General features: G+C 51.0%; 1 protein-coding gene across 5 annotated transcripts in view; it reads left to right on the top strand.

The window, feature by feature from the left end:
* The window catches only part of LOC106584692 (zinc finger protein 609), a 215,446-nt gene extending 196,446 nt beyond the window's left edge, over nucleotides 1–19,000 (top strand). For all 5 annotated transcript variants that reach the window (XM_014170195.2, XM_014170194.2, XM_014170199.2 and 2 more), the window contains 5 exons: nucleotides 11,137–13,543; nucleotides 13,720–14,155; nucleotides 14,583–14,921; nucleotides 15,340–15,418; nucleotides 17,120–19,000. In XM_014170195.2, coding sequence (XP_014025670.2) covers nucleotides 11,137–13,543; nucleotides 13,720–14,155; nucleotides 14,583–14,921; nucleotides 15,340–15,413 — 3,256 coding nt within the window. In that variant the 3' untranslated portion in view covers nucleotides 15,414–15,418; nucleotides 17,120–19,000. The remainder of the gene's footprint in view (nucleotides 1–11,136; nucleotides 13,544–13,719; nucleotides 14,156–14,582; nucleotides 14,922–15,339; nucleotides 15,419–17,119) is intronic.
* Nucleotides 19,001–19,411: the final 411 nt, after the last annotated feature.

The raw sequence follows: 19,411 nt of genomic DNA, 5'->3' as shown, positions 1-19,411 counted from the left end.
TGGTTTGGGTTAGTGAACTGAGCCTCAGAACCAGCTGGCTGACTGCTGTCCTGAGGCTCTATGGGGTTGGTTTGGGTTAGTGAACTGAGCCTCAGAACCAGCTGGCTGAGGGGACTCTTCTCTGGTTTCATCTCTTGACATTGTAGAGCTGTGTGATGAAATGTTTCGGGGACACTTGTTTTTACATGGTTGTAAAATGTGATGTCTCTTTTTTCTATTTGAATGAGGAGGGGTTTGGCCCAGTTCTGATCTACATGCATTATTTTGAGGTTTCTTTGCACTTACAATACAGTTTGGCAAAACTCTGCATGCAGTATTTCAACTAGATGGTTTGTCCCATTTTGATGAACTCATTATTAGACAGTGGACCCCATACTTCACTGCCATATAGAGCAACTGGTTCTATAACTGATTGGAACATTTTGAGCCAGATTCTAATTGGAATTTTGATTTTAATGTTCCTTTTAATGACATAGAATGCTCTTCTGGCTTTGTCTCTCAGCTCGTTCACAGCCATGTGAAAGCTACCTGTGTTGCTGGTATTTAGTCCTAGATATGTGTACTTTTTGGTGTGTTCTAATAGAACTGTGTCCAAATAGAATTTATACTTGTCATCCTGATTTCCGGACCTTTTTTGCAATATCATTATATTCCGTTTTTTTTAGATTAACGGTCAGTCTGACCTTTAATGTAGTCTGCTATTTATAAACTGCAGAGAATTTTCCCCAAGTTGCTGTTAACGTAAATTCCTCTAATTATTTGGGTCAAATTTGTCTCCATTTTTATAGATTGGTGTGATCAGTCCTTGGTTTCAAATATCGGGGAAAATACCTGCAGTGAGGATACTGTTGAAGAGTTTGAGTATAGCCAAATTGAATTTGTGGTGTGTATATTTGATCATTTCATTTAAAATACCATCAGCACCACAGGCCTTGTTGGGTTGGAGAGTGCGTAGTTTTTCCAATAATTCTTCTTCTCTTATTGGACTATCCACAGGATTCTGATAGTCTTTGACTGCTGATTCAAGAATTTGTACATTTTCTTGTATATCTTTTTGTTCTGGGCTCATTGTTTTATTGCTGTAGAGGTTTGCAAAGTGATTTCTCCACATATCCCCATTTTGGAGAGCCAATTCCTCCTGATGAGGTTTGTTTCATTTATTCCAATTCTCCCAGAAGTGGTTTGATTCTATGGATTCCTCAATTCCATCCATCTGATTTCTAACGTGCTGTTCCTGTTTGTTCTTAGGATGTGTTTGTATTGCTTCAGTGTTTCCCCATATTGAAGGCGAATGTTGTTCTTGTCTGGTTCTCTGTATTTTTGATTAGATATATTTCTCAATAACTTTCTTAGATTTTTGCAATCATTATCAAACCAATTTTCATTATCTATTGTTTTTGGTTTGCTCTTATGCTTCTTTAGATTAGCCAAGGAGGATAATATGTCAAATATAAAGTTCATGTTCCAAACGGCCAAATTTAAACCTTCATTGCTGCAGGAGAATGTTAAGGCTAAACAGTTGTCCAGGAGAGATTGCATTTGTTGGCTACTAATTGCTTTCTGGTAGATGTCTGTGCTGTTTGCACTCCATCTATAGGCCTGTTTAGTACCATGTCATTTATTGGGCCGTGATGCTTCATGGTTGGGTGGTTCTTCTCAGATTCACTGGGATTTTACTGTGGTCTGAGAGAGATGTTAGTGGGCTGACTGTGAAGGCTCTGAGAGACTCTGGGTTTAGGTCAGTGGGCTGACTGTGAAGGCTCTGAGAGACTCTGGGTTTAGGTCAGTGGGCTGACTGTGAAGGCTCTGAGAGACTCTGGGTTTAGGTCAGTGGGCTGACTGTGAACGCTCTGAGAGACTCTGGGTTTAGGTCCGTGAGGAAGTAGTCTACAGTGCTGCTGCCAAGGGATGAGCTGTAGGTGTACCTACCAAAAGAGTCCAATCTTAGCCTACCATTGACTATGTACAGACCCAGTGTTCCACAGAGCTGCACGAGCTGTACTCCATTTTTGCTTTTCACTTTGTCCTAGTTGTTTCTGTGGGGGTATGTGGGGAGGGAAAGCTTGTTGCTTCCTGGTAGGTGTTTATCCCCAGGACTGTTAATAGTATCTGGTTCTTCTGCTGATCAACCATTCAGGTCTCCACAGACCAGTACGTTGCCTTGAGCCTGAAAGTGACTCATCTCCCCCTCTAGAATGGAGAATCTCTCTTCATTGAAGTAGGGTGACTCTGAGGGGGGGATGTATGTGGCACAGAGGAAGACGTTTTTATGTGATAAGATAGGCTCCTTGTTGATTTTTAACCAGATAAAGAATGATCCTGTTTTGATCAATTCGAATGAATGAATTAGTTCAGATTTATACCATATTAACATTCCCCCTGAGTCTCTGCCCGGTCCAGAGTCTCTGCCCGGTCCTGAGTCTCTGCACTGTCCTGAGTCTCTGCCCTGTCCTGAGTCTCTGCCCTGTCCTGAGTCTCTGCCCTGTCCTGAGTCTCTGCCCTCTCCTGAGTCTCTGCCCTCTCCTGAGTCTCTGCCCTCTCCTGAGTCTCTGCCCTGTCCTGAGTCTCTGCCCTGTCCTGAGTCTCTGCCCTGTCCTGAGTCTCTGCCCTCTCCTGAGTCTCTGCCCTGTCCTGAGTCTCTGTCCTGTCCTGAGTCTCTGCCCTGTGTGATTCCTTTTAATGTAGTGGATGGTAGGACGATCTCCCTATAACCTAGTGGACAGCCAGTGGAAACATCACCTCTGCACCATGTTTCCTGTAGTACTACAATATCAACATCAGCAATTTCTTTCAGGAAGTCTGGGTTTCTGCTCTTTAGCCCAAAAGCAGAGGACTTCAAGCCTTGTAAATTCCAACATGCAACTTAAAACGATTTCATAACTGTTTTTTTCTTTACCTTCAAAATGAGACAAACACTCACAATCCTACGAGAACTATTAAAATAGGATTTTTCAGTTAACGTTAACTCTTATGCGAATGTGATTTGTTTATCATTTAAGATGTGTCATGCCACTTGGTTGGATGTAGTGTGAGGAGGGTGGGGTTCTTGTGCTCATCTTACCGTGACCCTCGGCCTTTCGCATGTCAGCATTTGTTTGATGTCACTCATTTGGTTGGTGGGGGCTGGGCCAGTTGCTTCTCTCACAGCCTGTGCGTAGCTCTGCCTGCTGGACTGGGGGGGGGATCTGAAGCTGGGCTGGGGTGGTCTGCGCTGCCTGTGGTGGGCATAGAGGTTGGTGGTGCTGTGGTCGAGGGTGCTGGTCCGGGGTGTTGTCTCGGTGATCTCGGCGGGGTGGAGATTGCTCCGCTGTTCCTGGGTTGAGAGGTCGGGCTGCGGTTTAAAGTAACGTCCTTGAGAGTCTTGACAAGGATGGGGACTGTCTCCCTGTACAGGTGAACATGGTCATAGAGACAGTCCAGATGGAGGGTGGGATGGTGGGCCAGGTGTACATTGGGTCATAGAGACAGTCCAGATGGAGGGTGGGATGGTGGGCCAGGTGTACATTGGGTCATAGAGACAGTCCAGATGGAGGGTGGGATGGTGGGCCAGGTGTACATTGGGTCATAGAGACAGTCCAGATGGAGGGTGGGATGGTGGGCCAGGTGTACATTGGGTCATAGGGACAGTCCAGATGGAGGGTGGGATGGTGGGCCAGGTGTAGATTGGGTCATAGGGACAGTCCGGATGGTGGGCCAGGTGTAGATTGGGTCATAGGGACAGTCCAGGTGGAGGGTGGGATGGTGGGCCAGGTGTACATTGGGTCATAGAGACAGTCCAGATGGAGGGTGGGATGGTAGGCTAGGTGTACATTGGGTCATAGAGACAGTCCAGATGGAGGGTGGGATGGTGGGCCAGGTGTTGATTGGGTCATAGAGACAGTCCAGATGGAGGGTGGGATGGTGGGCCAGGTGTACATTGGGTCATAGAGACAGTCCAGATGGAGGGTGGGATGGTGGGCCAGGTGTACATTGGGTCATAGAGACAGTCCAGATGGAGGGTGGGATGGTGGGCCAGGTGTACATTGGGTCATAGAGACAGTCCAGATGGAGGGTGGGATGGTGGGCCAGGTGTACATTGGGTCATAGGGACAGTCCGGATGGAGGGTGGGATGGTGGGCCAGGTGTTGATTGGGTCATAGGGACAGTCCGGATGGTGGGCCAGGTGTAAATTGGGTCATAGGGACAGTCCAGATGGAGGGTGGGATGGTGGGCCAGGTGTACATTGGGTCGCAGGGCACAGGAGAGGCTGGCGTTTATTCTTTGGATTGTGGCAGGGTGGAAGTCTTTCCTCTGTAGAAGGGTTGACACCACGATTCTTGAGTTGGGGAAGATTGCGGAGGCCTTCTCAATCACTCCCCGTAGTGAAGTCTTCACCCTCTCCTGCTGAGCACACTGGTCGTTGCTTCCGGTGTGTATGATTATGTGGCTTGGTGACCCGAGATGGACCTTATCAAGCAGCTCCATGGCACTCTGCGTTGTTGGGCACCACACGTTATTCCTTTTGTCTAGGGAAAAGTTTCTTCTCCTGAACAAACTTCCCATTTGAGTCCAACAGGATGATGGGAGCCAGTGTTTCTTCTGGACTGGAGGGGGGGTGTTGGAGCTGGGGTGTGGCTGGTCTGTGCCAGTGCCGCTGTCAGTGGGAGGCTGTTCTGTGGGCTGGAGGGAGGGGAGCAGCACGCAGGGCTGGGGAGGTCTGGCTGGTTGGGGTGGACTCCTCTGCTGTGTGAGAACAGGGCTGGGGAGGTCTGGCTGGTTGAGGTGGACTCCTCTGCTGTGTTAGAACAGGGCTGGGGAGGTCTGGCTGGTTGAGGTGGACTCCTCTGCTGTGTTAGAACAGGGCTGGGGAGGTCTGGCTGGTTGGGGTGGACTCCTCTGCTGTGTGAGAACAGGGCTGGGGAGGTCTGGCTGGTTGAGGTGGACTCCTCTGCTGTGTTAGAACAGGGCTGGGGAGGTCTGGCTGGTTGAGGTGGACTCCTCTGCTGTGTTAGAACAGGGCTGGGGAGGTCTGGCTGGTTGGGGTGGACTCCTCTGCTGTGTTAGAACAGGGCTGGGGAGGTCTGGCTGGTTGGGGTGGACTCCTCTGCTGTGTTAGAACAGGGCTGGGGAGGTCTGGCTGGTTGGGGTGGACTCCTCTGCTGTGTTAGAACAGGGCTGGGGAGGTCTGGCTGGTTGAGGTGGACTCCTCTGCTGTGTTAGAACAGGGCTGGGGAGGTCTGGCTGGTTGAGGTGGACTCCTCTGCTGTGTGAGAACAGGGCTGGGGAGGTCTGGCTGGTTGGGGTGGACTCCTCTGCTGTGTGAGAACAGGGCTGGGGAGGTCTGGCTGGTTGGGGTGGACTCCTCTGCTGTGTTAGAACAGGTCATAGAGTGGTGACCTAGCTGCTCCTGCAGCCTGTCCTCTGTTCTCTTTCTCTCCTGCAGCCTGTCCTCTGTTCTCTTCCTCTCCTGCAGCCTGTCCTCTGTTCTCTTTCTCTCCTGCAGCCTGTCCTCTGTTCTCTTTCTCTCCTGCAGCCTGTCCTCTGTCCTCTTTCTCTCCTACAGCCTGTCCTCTGTTCTCTTTCTCTCCTGCAGCCTGTCCTCTGTTCTCTTTCTCTCCTGCAGCCTGTCCTCTGTTCTCTTTCTCTCCTGCAACCTGTCCTCTGTTCTCTTTCTCTCCTGCAGCCTGTCCTCTGTTCTCTTTCTCTCCTGCAGCCTGTCCTCTGTTCTCTTTCTCTCCTGCAGCCTGTCCTCTGTTCTCTTTCTCTCCTACAGCCTGTCTTCTGTTCTCTTTCTCTCCTGCAGCCTGTCCTCTTTCTCTCCTGCAGCCTGTCCTCTGTTCTCTTTCTCTCCTGCAGCCTGTTCTCTTTCTCTCCTGCAGCCTGTCCTCTGTTCTCTTTCTCTCCTGCAACCTGTCCTCTGTTCTCTTTCTCTCCTGCAGCCTGTCCTCTGTTCTCTTTCTCTCCTGCAGCCTGTCCTCTGTTCTCTTTCTCTCCTGCAGTCTGTCCTCTGTTCTCTTTCTCTCCTGCAGCCTGTCCTCTGTTCTCTTTCTCTCCTGCAGTCTGTCCTCTGTTCTCTTTCTCTCCTGCAGCCTGTCCTCTGTTCTCTTTCTCTCCTGCAGCCTGTCTTCTGTTCTCTTTCTCTCCTGCAGCCTGTCCTCTGTTCTTTCTCTCCTGCAGCCTGTCCTCTGTTCTCTTTCTCTCCTGCAGCCTGTCCTCTGTTCTCTTTCTCTCCTGCAGCCTGTCCTCTGTTCTCTTTCTCTCCTGCAGCCTGTCCTCTGTTCTCTTTCTCTCCTGCAGCCTGTCCTCTGTTCTCTTTCTCTCCTGCAGTCTGTCCTCTGTTCTCTTTCTCTCCTGCAGCCTGTCCTCTGTTCTCTTTCTCTCCTGCAGTCTGTCCTCTGTTCTCTTTCTCTCCTGCAGCCTGTCCTCTGTTCTCTTTCTCTCCTGCAGCCTGTCTTCTGTTCTCTTTCTCTCCTGCAGCCTGTCCTCTGTTCTCTTTCTCTCCTGCAGCCTGTCCTCTGTTCTCTTTCTCTCCTGCAGCCTGTCCTCTGTTCTCTTTCTCTCCTGCAGCCTGTCCTCTGTTCTCTTTCTCTCCTGCAGCCTGTCCTCTGTTCTCTTTCTCTCCTGCAGCCTGTCCTCTGTTCTCTTTCTCTCCTGCAGCCTGTCCTCTGTTCTCTTTCTCTCCTGCAGCCTGTCCTCTGTTCTCTTTCTCTCCTGCAGCCTGTCCTCTGTTCTCTTTCTCTCCTGCAGTCTGTCCTCTGTTCTCTTTCTCTCCTGCAGCCTGTCCTCTGTTCTCTTTCTCTCCTGCAGTCTGTCCTCTGTTCTCTTTCTCTCCTGCAGCCTGTCCTCTGTTCTCTTTCTCTCCTGCAGCCTGTCTTCTGTTCTCTTTCTCTCCTGCAGCCTGTCCTCTGTTCTCTTTCTCTCCTGCAGCCTGTCCTCTGTTCTCTTTCTCTCCTGCAGCCTGTCCTCTGTTCTCTTTCTCTCCCGCAGCCTGTCCTCTGTTCTCTTTCTCTCCTGCAGCCTGTCCTCTGTTCTCTTTCTCTCCTGCAGCCTGTCCTCTGTTCTCTTTCTCTCCTGCAGCCTGTCCTCTGTTCTCTTTCTCTCCTGCAGCCTGTCCTCTGTTCTCTTTCTCTCCAGCCTGTCCTCTCTTAGTGAGGTCAGATCGTTATTACTGTTCTGCCTGTCTTTTTGGAGCTCTCTCACCTCCTTTGTTAGATCAGCCAGCTCTCTCACCTTCTTTGTTAGATCAGCCAGCTCTCTCACCTCCTTTGTTAGATCAGCCAGCTCTCTCACCTCCTTTGTTAGATCAGCCAGCTCTCTCACCTCCTTTGTTAGATCAGCCAGCTCTCTCACCTCCTTTGTCAGATCAGCCAGCTCTCTCACCTCCTTTGTTAGATCAGCCAGCTCTCTCACCTCCTTTGTTAGATCAGCCAGCTCTCTCACCTCCTTTGTTAGATCAGCCAGCTCTCTCACCTTCTTTGTTAGATCAGCCAGCTCTCTCACCTCCTTTGTTAGATCAGCCAGCTCTCTCACCTCCTTTGTTAGATCAGCCAGCTCTCTCACCTTCTTTGTTAGATCAGCCAGCTCTCTCACCTTCTTTGTTAGATCAGCCAGCTCTCTCACCTCCTTTGTTAGATCAGCCAGCTCTCTCACCTCCTTTGTTCGATCAGCCAGCTCTCGCACCTTCTTTGTTAGATCAGCCAGCTCTCTCACCTTCTTTGTTAGATCAGCCAGCTCTCTCTTGAGTCCGTCTCTCTCTTGCTGAACCTCTTTCAGCTGTGTTGCAAGGCTGCTGTCCTCACCTTGGTTAGGAGCTCCTCTAAGGTGAGGATGTCTGGTTGATGTTAACACCTTGGTTAGGAGCTCCTCTAAGGTGAGGATGTCTGGTTGATGTTAACACCTTGGTTAGGAGCTCCTCTATGGTGAGGATGTCTGGTTGATGTTAACACCTTGGTTAGGAGCTCCTCTAAGGTCTGGTTGATGTTAACACCTTGGTTAGGAGCTCCTCTAAGGTCTGGTTGATGTTAACACCTTGGTTAGGAGCTACTCTAAGGTCTGGTTGATGTTAACACCTTGGTTAGGAGCTCCTCTAAGGTCTGGTTGATGTTAACACCTTGGTTAGGAGCTACTCTAAGGTCTGGTTGATGTTAACACCTTGGTTAGGAGCTCCTCTAAGGTGAGGATGTCTGGTTGATGTTAACACCTTGGTTAGGAGCTCCTCTAAGGTCTGGTTGATGTTAACACCTTGGTTAGGAGCTCCTCTATGGTGAGGATGTCTGGTTGATGTTAACACCTTGGTTAGGAGCTCCTCTAAGGTCTGGTTGATGTTAACACCTTGGTTAGGAGCTACTCTAAGGTCTGGTTGATGTTAACACCTTGGTTAGGAGCTACTCTAAGGTGAGGATGTCTGGTTGATGTTAACACCTTGGTTAGGAGCTCCTCTAAGGTCTGGTTGATGTTAACACCTTGGTTAGGAGCTACTCTAAGGTCTGGTTGATGTTAACACCTTGGTTAGGAGCTCCTCTAAGGTCTGGTTGATGTTAACACCTTGGTTAGGAGCTCCTCTAAGGTCTGGTTGATGTTAACACCTTGGTTAGGAGCTCCTCTAAGGTCTGGTTGCTGTTTCCTCGCGCTCCCCCTCAGCAGGACCACCTCCCCCTCCAGTCTGGGGAACTCATCCCTCATGGCAGCCATGGTGGTGAGGAGGGCCTGAGCCTGCTCTGCACTGAAGGGGTCGATCTCCTCCTGGGGCGTGTCCTCCACTATGGTGGGAAGAGAGGTGCTGGATGTGCCTTTTTGGGTGGGGAGAGTAGGGGTGAGGGTGGTGCTGGTGGAGTCTGTCTTGTGGGAGGGCGTGTCACTGGTGGTGTCCTCTCTCTCCTTAATGGTAGTTTGTTTATCTGCTGTTGTTGTTAGCTAGCTCTAATTTAGCTCAAAAAAACGGCAAAAAGAGTGACAAATCTTCACACCAAAAAACAGAAGATATGTTTTAAAGTTAGTCCGTGCTCCTTTTTGGTTTACTCACTCAGTGTGGTCTTTTGATGTAGTTGTATTACCTCCCCTTGCTAGGATTGTTCTCGCTCGTTTCTTCTGGCTAGCTTGTTAGTCTGCTGGCTAGGTCTTTGTTGTGTAGCTAGCTAGCTAGAGTCAAAACTTCTTAACTTGAGGCGCAAAGTTACTTTTTTTCTATTCTGATTGAATAGAGTTGTTGTTCATCACTTGTCTGGAATTCTTTTTAGATTCGAGTGTTTATCTCATTTTAAGAAGAAAAAAATATGAAATATATCAGGAGCTCAAGTTGAGCATGTCTCTCTCGCCCACCTCTTTGTCTCTCTCTCGTTATTTCTCTCTCTCTCTCTCGATACCTCGCGCTCGCTCTCTCTCTCTCTCTCTCTCTCTCTCTCTCGATACCTCTCTCTCTCTCGCGTTTCCTCGCTCTCTCTCTCGTTTCCTCGCTCTCTCAATTCAATTTGCTTTATTGGCATGACGTAACAATGTACATATTGCCAAAGCTTATTTTGGATATTTACAATATAAATAAAAAATGAGAATCAAAATTGTCAACAGGACAACAGTAACAACAATAACCAAGGGTCAAAATAACCATACATTGAACAATAACAATAAGCATACAGTAGAGGACATGTGCAGGTTGATTGGTCTGTCAGACACTGTCCCTCATCTTATGGCAGGCAGCAATGTAGTGCGCTGCCAACCCACAGCTCTCTGCGTCCTCCCCCAACAGGACGGGTAGCCTACTCTCATCAGAGAGGTCTTTGAAACCTTGAATAAGGGTTTCAAATTTGGGAAAATGACACTCTCTAATTGTTTTATATTTTTTACATTTTGTCAGGAAATGCAGCTCCGTCTCAGGTTCTGCTGTTGTGCAGAGGTTGCACAGCCTTTCCTCTACAGGGAGCCAGGTTTTCCTGTGTCTACCCTTTTCAATGGCAAGGCTGTGCTCTCTCTCTCTCTCTCTCTCTCTCTCTCTCTCTCTCTCTCGTTACCTCTCTCTCTCTCTCTCTCTCTCTCTCGTTACCTCTCTCTCTCTCTCTCTCGTTACCTCTCTCTCTCTCGTTACCTCTCTCTCTCTCTCTCGTTACCTCTCTCTCTCGTTACCTCTCTCTCTCTCTCTCGTTACCTCTCTCTCTCTCTCTCTCGTTACCTCTCTCTCTCTCTCTCTCTCTCTCGTTACCTCTCTCTCTCTCGTTACCTCTCTCTCTCTACCCCCTGTTGGCTGTTGTGTAAAAGCAGGATGTTATCTCCTATCTGATCAGCGTTGTCTAATCCTGTCAAGCGCCGTGGCACTTGGCGATCTGTCAGAACACACTGGGCTGTCGAGATTGGGGGATAACGAGAGGATCAGAATCTGTCTCGGGTCCAGGTCCTCTCCCAGGGCCGCTAGTACTAGCCCTCCTCGGAGTGGTGATGATTCAGAGACTGAGAATAGCAACAGGATTGTGAGAGCTCCGTTGAGTGGTTCACCAGATTTAGTTAGTATTGTTTTAATATCTAGCTTCTGTCTGTTGGCTGTTGGTGGGGATTGATGAGGGCAGTGAGTTCACTGGTTTGATGCTCTGTTATTGTGGTGGGGTTTGGTGAGGGCAGTGAGTTCACTGGTTTGAGGCTCTGTTATTGTGGTGGGGATTGATGAGGGCAGTGAGTTCACTGGTTTGAGGCTCTGATATTGTGGTGGGGTTTGGTGAGGGCAGTGAGTTCACTGGTTTGAGGCTCTGTTATTGTGGTGGGGTTTGGTGAGGGCAGTGAGTTCACTGGTTTGATGCTCTGTTATTGTGGTGGGGATTGATGAGGGCAGTGAGTTCACTGGTTTGAGGCTCTGTTATTGTGGTGGGGTTTGGTGAGGGCAGTGAGTTCACTGGTTTGATGCTCTGTTATTGTGGTGGGGATTGATGAGGGCAGTGAGTTCACTGGTTTGAGGCTCTGTTATTGTGGTGGGGATTGGTGAGGGCAGTGAGTTCACTGGTTTGAGGCTCTGTTATTGTGGTGGGAGTGATGAGGGCAGTGAGTTCACTGGTTTGAGGCTCTGTTATTGTGGTGGGGATTGATGAGGGCAGTGAGTTCACTGGTTTGAGGCTCTGTTATTGTGGTGGGGTATTAATGGCAGATAGGTTTAATTCTCTGGCTTTGGTTTTCCTCCAGGTTCTGTGAGTCTCCCACCAGTGACTTGGAGATGAGGAACGGCCGGGGCCGGGGAAAGAGGATAAGGCCTAATGGAAACACACCCGTCAACGAGAATAGCAACTCGTCAGACAACAAGGGCAGCGGCACCAGCAAGACGCGCGCCGCCAACAGCAGCAGCAAGGGCCGGCGGGGCACGCCGCCCAACAGCAACACAGAAGACATCAAAGCCAGCCCTTCGTCAGCTAACAAGCGCAAGAACAAGCCCGCTTCAGACATGGAGCCCAACTCCAGCTCGGAGGACACCAAGGGCAGCAAACGCATGCGCACCAACTCCAACAGCGGCCCTGGAGGAGTGCCCCAGCCACCTCACGCCGTCCTCCCTGGCAAACCCAGCATAAAGATGGAGCCACTGCCCCCGCAGCAACTCGACCGCAACTGCCCTTCGCCGGTGCTCATTGACTGCCCGCACCCCAACTGCAACAAGAAGTACAAGCACATTAATGGCCTCAAGTACCACCAGGCCCGTGCCCACAATGATGATGACATCAAGCTGGACATGGACGGGGACAGTGAGTACGGGGAGGACTCTACGCTCCACCCCGATCCGAGCAGCTGCAATGGGGCCTCCATCTCTCAAAAGGGCTGCTTGTCACCGGCCCGCTCAGTCACGCCCAAGGGTAGGGGCTTTGAGGCCCAGACTCCGTCGCCCTCCTCGGGTAAGTTTGGCTCCAAGCAGGGTAAAAAGAAGCCCTGCGAGGTCGATCTAGAGGCAGGGGGCATGCCCATGGATGGCTGTGAGGACGGGCCCTGCCTAACGGACGAGGCCAGCAACGACGGCATGGACGACAAGAAGGACAAGGCCAAGAAGACGGGTAGCGGCTCCAAGGCAGATAAGCTGGCCCAGAAGGGCATGAAATCAACGCGGCCCATCGCCCCGACCATACCACCTCAGCAGCTCTACTCCCTACAGACGGCAGGCGGCTTCCCTGCAGCCAGCCCTGGCTCCACCCCTGCCATTGGTTCAGCAGTTCAGTCTATCCCCAAGAGCCCTCAGCTGAAAGCGATCCAGCCCAAGCCCTCGGCCCTGGGAGACCCCTCGTCTGTGAACCCAGCGCTGAGCGGCTCCAAGGACAAGAAGAAGAAAGACAAGAAGAAGAAGGAGGCAGGAAAGGAGGGAGATAGCCCCAAAGGGAAAGGGGGAAAGCCAGAGGAAGGCAAGAGCCCGTACTCTGAATCTTCGGACCCGGGGAGCAAAGGCGACGGGCTGCTGAACGGCTCATCAGACCCCCACCAGAGCCGGCTGGCCAGCATCAAGGCCGAGGCGGACAAGATCTACAGCTTCACCGACAACGCTCCCAGTCCCTCCATCGGCGTGGCCAGCAGGATAGAGGCTGGTGGCATGGCCCAGCCCCTCACCCCACTCCATGTGGTCACACAGAACGGAGCCGACAACTCCTCGGTGAAGACCAACAGCCCGGCCTACTCTGACATATCGGATGCGGGCGAGGACGGCGAGGGCCGGGTGGAGGGCGTCAAGGGAGTCAAGTCCGAGGAGCAGGCCACCCGAGAGGGGGCCAAGAAGGCCCTGTTCCCCACCCAAACAGCCAGCAAGGAGTCCCCCTACTATCCCGGCTACGAGAATTACTACTCCCCAAACTACGCCAACCCTAACCCTAGCCCGGGGGTATTGGCCACGGGGGGCACGCAACAGGAGGGGGCCCAGGTCAAGGTGAAAAAAGAGGAGCAGGAGGAGCGTAAGGTCAAGCAGGAGCAGCAGGAGGAGCGTAAGGTCAAGCAGGAGCAGCAAGAGGAGCGTAAGCCCGAGATAGGTGCCTCTGGACCGGGGCAACAGCAGCAGCAACAGGCCTCGGTCATCCAGCAGCGCTCCAACATGTATATGCAGCCTCTCTACTACAACCAGTATGCCTACGTCCCCCCGTACGCCTACCACCCGGACCAGGCCTACCACAACCACCTGCTGAACACCAACCCGGCCTACCGACAGCAGTACGATGAGCGGCAGAGGCAGGTGGTAGCCGAGCAGCACCGCGCCGCCGAGAAGAAATCAGACGCTGCTGGAAAGGAGCGAGAGCGAGAGGGCTCCTCAGGGAAGGAGCGGGGTGAGGAATGGAAGCAGAAGGCTTTGGTGCCCCCCACCCTCTCCAAGGCTCCCAGTGTCACAGATCTGGGCAAAGGCGGGCCGCCCCAGGGCAAGCCGCCCAAAGAGCCCTCGTCCTCCTCGGAGCAGACCAAGTCATCGGTCATCATGCCCAAGGGGGAGGACGCCAAGGCGCCGGCCCAGCAGGCTGAGGGGCTGAAGATGAAGCTGAGTGAAGGAGGGCACCACGGGAAGGGGGATGAACCCAAGGCGGGCATGGAGTCCGGCAGGCCCTCGGCCATGGAACAGGCCATGTGGTACAGACAGGTAACCTGACACGGTTGTGATTGGATGTTAGACAAATGTATGTCAAATGATCACTATAAAACTGAGTAGAAGTGCATGCTGGTTTGTGTATTCTGGGAAATGTTTAAGTGAAGGTTAATTTTTGTAGGGCACAACTGATGAGACGTCTGTAATGAGATGTTTTGTGTTGTTTTCAGGAGCCTGACTCGCGGCTGTGGCCTTACCTCTACCCCAGCAAATACCCTGAGGCTCAGAAACCACAGGACGTGGAGCGCCACAGGGAAAGAGACAGAGACCGAGGAGAGCGGGACAGAGACAACAGAGACCGGGAACGAGACAGAGACCGAAAGGGCAAGGAGGGCAGGGAAGAGAGGGCTCGGCCCAAAGACGCAACCCCGAAGGAGGAGAGCAAAGAGGGGGTTGAGCCCCGGTTGTCTTTGGCTTTGGAGGAACACCGGGGGGTGGGAAAGGACCCAAGGGCCACCGCTGGCCACATGCAGTTCTCCTCTCCCATGGCCCAGCACCAAGGCTACATGCCTTACATGCATGGAGCCTACGCCTACGGCCAGGGCTATGACCCCAGCCACCCGGGCTACCGCGGGATGCCATCAGTCATGATGCAGAACTACCCTGGTAAGAGTTAATGCCACTGCTTACAGGATACAGTGCATTCAGAAAGTATTCAGACCCCTTCCCTTTTTCCACATTTTGTTACGTTAGCCTTATTCTAAAATGGATTAAATGGCTTTTTTTCCATCATCAATCTGCACACAATACCCCATAATGACAAAGCGAAAACAGGTTATTTGAATTTTTTTGCAAATGTATTCAAAATAAAAAAACAAGTACCTTATTTATAGAAGTATTTCCGAATGCACTGTACATACAGCTCTGCCATTGGATTGTTAAAATCTGTATTGTGATGATGAACAAAATTGAAAAAATCAAATAAATAATGAATGAACCCTGATATGCATTAATTTTCAGGTTTCTTTGATTGTAAAAGGGAACACTTAATGACTCCAGTGTCATGGTGTTTAACCTCCTCTCTCACCGACAGGGTCCTACTACTCCTTCTCCCCCTATGGCAGTAAGATGGGGCCGGGCGAGGAAGGCGGCGAGAAGGCGATGCGGGCCAGCCCCACGGTCAGTGGCAAGTCGTCCTCCGAGGCCAAGGCCCTGGACATCCTTCACCAGCACGCCAGCCAGTACAAGAGCAAGTCGCCCACGGTCAGCGACAAGACCTCCTCGCATGACCGGGAACGGGAGCGCTCTGTGGCCGAGCGCGAGCGAGACATGGACCGGCCGCGTTCCTCTCCCTCGCAGCGCATCATGCCTTCCCATCACCACCTGGGCTACCCGCTGCTCTCGGGGCAGTATGACCTGTCCTACGCCACAGGTAAGTGATGGCTGGACGCCCGCCCACAAACAAGCACAAGGACACATCTCAGCCTTCAGCGTTGGCTAGCTGCTCCAATAGAACTCACAAGGACACATCTCAGCCTTCAGCGTTGGCTAGCTGCTCCAATAGAACTCACAAGGACACATCTCAGCCTTCAGCGTTGGCTAGCTGCTCCAATAGAACTCACAAGGACACATCTCAGCCTTCAGCGTTGGCTAGCTGCTCCAATAGAACGCTTTTCTATGGCAATCACCTAACTGTAAAATGATATAACTTTGTAAGACCTTTTTCTCCTACCTAAGGTATTACAGAAAAGAAAACAATAAGAAAATATCATCCGTAACTCAGTGTATTGACTAAATCTGGAGTTCTGAATATATGGAGGTGTATCTAACGAGTGGCTCTTCCTTCACAGGTCTCTCTTCATCAGCCATAGTTGCCAGTCAACAAGCCTCCTCCCCCTCCATGTACCCCCCCGCACGGAGATGAGAATGGTAAGGAGGAACCAGATCCTCCAACAAATGGACAAACTGACCCTGCTCACACACACACACACACACACGTTTCTTCCTGATGTTTAAACATGCTCTTTAATCCAGAATAGTGCCAATATAGCTACACTACATGGCTACACCACAAAACTATGTGGACACCTGCTCGTCAAACATCTCAATCCAAAATCGAGGGCATTTATATAGAGTTGGTCCCTCCCTTTTTGCTGCTATAACAGCCTCCACTCTTCTGGGAAGACTTTCCACTAGATGTTGGAACATGGCTGAGGGGACTTGCTTCCATTCAGCCACAAGAGCATTAGTGAGGTCAGGTACTGATGTTGGGTGATTAGGCCTGGCTCGCAGTCGACGTTCCAATTCATCCCAAAGGTGTTCGATGGGGTTGAGGTAAGGGCTCTGTGCAGGCCAGTCAAGTTCTTCCACACCGATCTTGACAAACCATTTCTATACGGACCTCTCTTTGTCTCGCTTTGTGCACGGGGGGCATTGTCATGCTGAAACAGGAAAGGGACTTCCCCAAACTGGTCCCCAAAGGACAAAATCGTCTAGAATATCATTGTATGCTGTAGCGTTAAGATTTCCTTCACTGGAACTAAGGGGCCTAGCCCTAACCATGAAAAACAGCCCTAGGCCGTTATTCCTCCTCCACCAAAGTTTACAGTTGGCACTATGCATTCAAGAAGGTAGCGTTCTCCTGGAATCCGCCAAACCCAGATTCGTCTGTCGGACTGCCAGATGGTGAAGCGTGATTCATCACCCCAGAGAACGAGTTTCCACTGCTCCAGAGTCCAATGGTGGCAAGCTTTACACCACTCCAGCCGACGCTTGGCATTGCGCATGGTGATCTTAGGCTTGTGTGCGGCTGCTCAGCCATGGAAACCACAGGAAGTCGGTGGTACCTTTTATTGGGGAGAACTGGCTCGTGGTAACGGCTGGAGCAAGAGTAGGTGGAATGGTATCAAATACATCAAAACGCATGGTTTCCATGGTTTCTAGGCGTTTGATGCCATTCCATTAGCTCCATTCCGACCATTTTTATGAGCCGTCCCTCCCCTCAGCAGTCTTGTGATGGAAACCCATTTCATGAAGCTCCCGACGAACAGTTCTTGTGCTGTCGTTGCTTCCAGAGGCAGTTTGGATCTCGGTAGTGAGTGTTGCAACAGCACTTCCAGGGGCAGCTCTAGCAGGGCAGAAATTTGACTAACTGACTTGTTGGAAAGGTGGCATCCTATGACGGTGCGACGTTGAAAGTCACTGAGCTCTTCAGTAAGGCCCATTCTACTGCCAATGTTTGTCTTTGGAGATGGCATGGCTGTGTGCTCAATTGTATACACCTGTCTGTAATGAATGTAACTGAAATAGCTGAATGCACTAATTTGAAGGGGTGTCCACATACTTTTGTATAAAATAAACGCTTCTGTCTGACTACTAGAAGGATTTCTGGTTGTTTGACGACACTGCAGTCTATGATGCCCTCTGCTGGACAACATATGAACCAACATCAACTACATTTCATTGAAAGTGTCAGTGTATACAGTATGTGCGATTTATCTGTAGGGCCTAACTACAATGTAGGTTTGTTTAATTCATGCTAGTTACAGGCCAATCATCTTGTTGAATGTGGATGTTAAATTCTTAGCATTGCTGTCATATAACTCTCCCCATCTCTTTTTTCCCCCACAGAGAGACCTGATTGGCAGACCTCGACCTTGCTTGTAGCCATGTGACGGGATCACACGAAGAAGCCTGCTGCAGAGCTCATTTTAAGACATCAGTTCAATGGTGTTTGGTGTATTTTTTTGTTTCTTCCTGGTTGTTCCGGATGTTCTGCTTCCTCCTCCCTCCGCGAGTGGGATGGCCACCCTACGGCAAGGCTTCCCGTGGCTGGGTTGAGGGCTCGCCGAGCCCCCTCTGGCCGGCCAGCCGGTCACTCCTTTGCACCGCTCACGTGATGGACTAAAAGGTCTGAGGAGCGGCCTGACGTGGCTGACGCGTTCTCATGGAGTGAGGCCTTATCACACGGACAGCCATATTGGAAGTGGAGAGTGCAGATGGGAGAGGGGGTCGATCAGAAACATACTGGATTACGTTTGAAATCACTACATAGAGATATGGACCTATAGGATTGATGGCTGACCCTGAGCCTTAGAGTAATAGGGTTGCAGCTTGACTTGTTTCATCCATCCACCAAACTACCCACTGACCCGGAGGACATTTTAAAACATTCTTTGCAATGGACCCATTTTATTTCGTTCAGTTTTGTTGTTGTTGGTGGGGTGGGGGGGGTCGTTGTTTGGGCCAGAGGAGGGGTGACTGAAAGGGGAGCGACTGGTTTTCATTGTCTCCATCCCTCTCCACCACTCTGGGCTTTCTATGCAAGCCGAAGCTGCTCTTCTCCTTATACTGACAGAGACAGCCCTCCTCTTCCTCTGTTCAGGTACAGGGGGAGGAACATTCAAGTTCACACTCTGTTGAATCTGTAGTTGTTTGTGTGAAAAGTTATCAATGGCCTACTTGAGTTCATTCAGAGAGTAAAACTATCCGTGTTTGTTTTGTTGAGTTTTATTTGTGTGTGTCGTTCGTTCCACAGCATTAGTCTCATCACTATTCATGTTTTTGTATTATTTTAGCAGTTTATTTGATAGATTTTTTTCTTCATGTCTTGTTGGCTTGACGACCATGTTTCCATCTCACTCTGACCCAGTGGTAAAACAGACTCCTTTGGCTGTTTGCGTCTGTGTTGAACGCTACTGACCTTTCTGTGGTGGCGGTGACAGCTGTCTCCTGGTTTCCTTTCCCAAAGGGTCATCCAGTTTACAAAGTAGCTCCAATGCATCTGCTCCAGCTCCCAGCTGCTCAGCAAGGGCCCCGGCTTAAAGGGAGAGGATATATTTGTGCCTGGAGGTACTTTGGCTTAGAGAGAAGAGGAAGGGAGAGGAGCGGGGATGTACCATCCTGGTGCTCTCCAAGCTCTGTGACCCGGCAGGTTGCGCTGATCAGAGGAGCTGACTGGACTCTTCAGATGCTGCTTCTAGTTCCATCCATCTTCACTGGGCACTGCAGAGGCTGGAGGAGGAGAGGGGTTCCCAGACAGGCAGCCAGACAGACAGGCAGCCAGACAGACAGGCAGCCAGACAGACAGGCAGGCAGGCAGCCCAGGTCGTAAAGTGCACAAGGCTTTTGTTTTGTCTGTTTGTGCACAGTGTCTGGGACCTACATGACTATGTATGAGAACGGTCTGCAAGCCACAGTCTCACCAAACTGCATCATGAATTATCTGCAGTCCTCCCTCATCAATGGGACATGTAAGAACACAAAGGAAACTCTCTAGAGCTGACAGTGGATGCTCAGTAGATATGACTGCTGCACTCTCTCTCTGTGCTGGCCTGTAGTGATGGAGAGACGGGCAGCTCTCTCTCTCTGTTCTGGCCTGTGGTGATGGAGAGACGGGCAGCTCTCTCCCCCTGTAGTGATGGAGAGACAGGCAGCTCTCTCCCTCTGTTCTGGCCTGTAGTGATGGAGAGACGGGCAGCTCTCTCTCTCTGTTCTGACCTGTAGTGGTGGAGAGACAGGCAGCTCTCTCCCCCTGTAGTGATGGAGAGACGGGCAGCTCTCTCTCTCTGTTCTGGCCTGTAGTGATGGAGAGACGGGCAGCTCTCTCTCTCTGTTCTGGCCTGTAGTGATGGAGAGACAGGCAGCTCTCTCTCTCTGTTCTGGCCTGTAGTGATGGAGAGACGGGCAGCTCTCTCCCCCTGTAGTGATGGAGAGACGGGCAGCTCTCTCTCTCTGTTCTGGCCTGTAGTGATGGAGAGACGGGCAGCTCTCTCCCCCTGTAGTGATGGAGAGACGGGCAGCTCTCTCCCCCTGTAGTGATGGAGAGACGGGCAGCTCTCTCTCTCTGTTCTGGCCTGTAGTGATGGAGAGACGGGCAGCTCTCTCCCCCTGTAGTGATGGAGAGACGGGCAGCTCTCTCTC

This window comes from Salmo salar, chromosome ssa23 (assembly GCF_905237065.1).
Source record: "Salmo salar chromosome ssa23, Ssal_v3.1, whole genome shotgun sequence".
NCBI classification, from domain to species: Eukaryota; Metazoa; Chordata; class Actinopteri; order Salmoniformes; family Salmonidae; genus Salmo; species Salmo salar.
The sequence above is the reverse complement of the archived record's forward strand: the minus strand, read 5'-3'. Positions and strand labels throughout refer to the sequence as shown.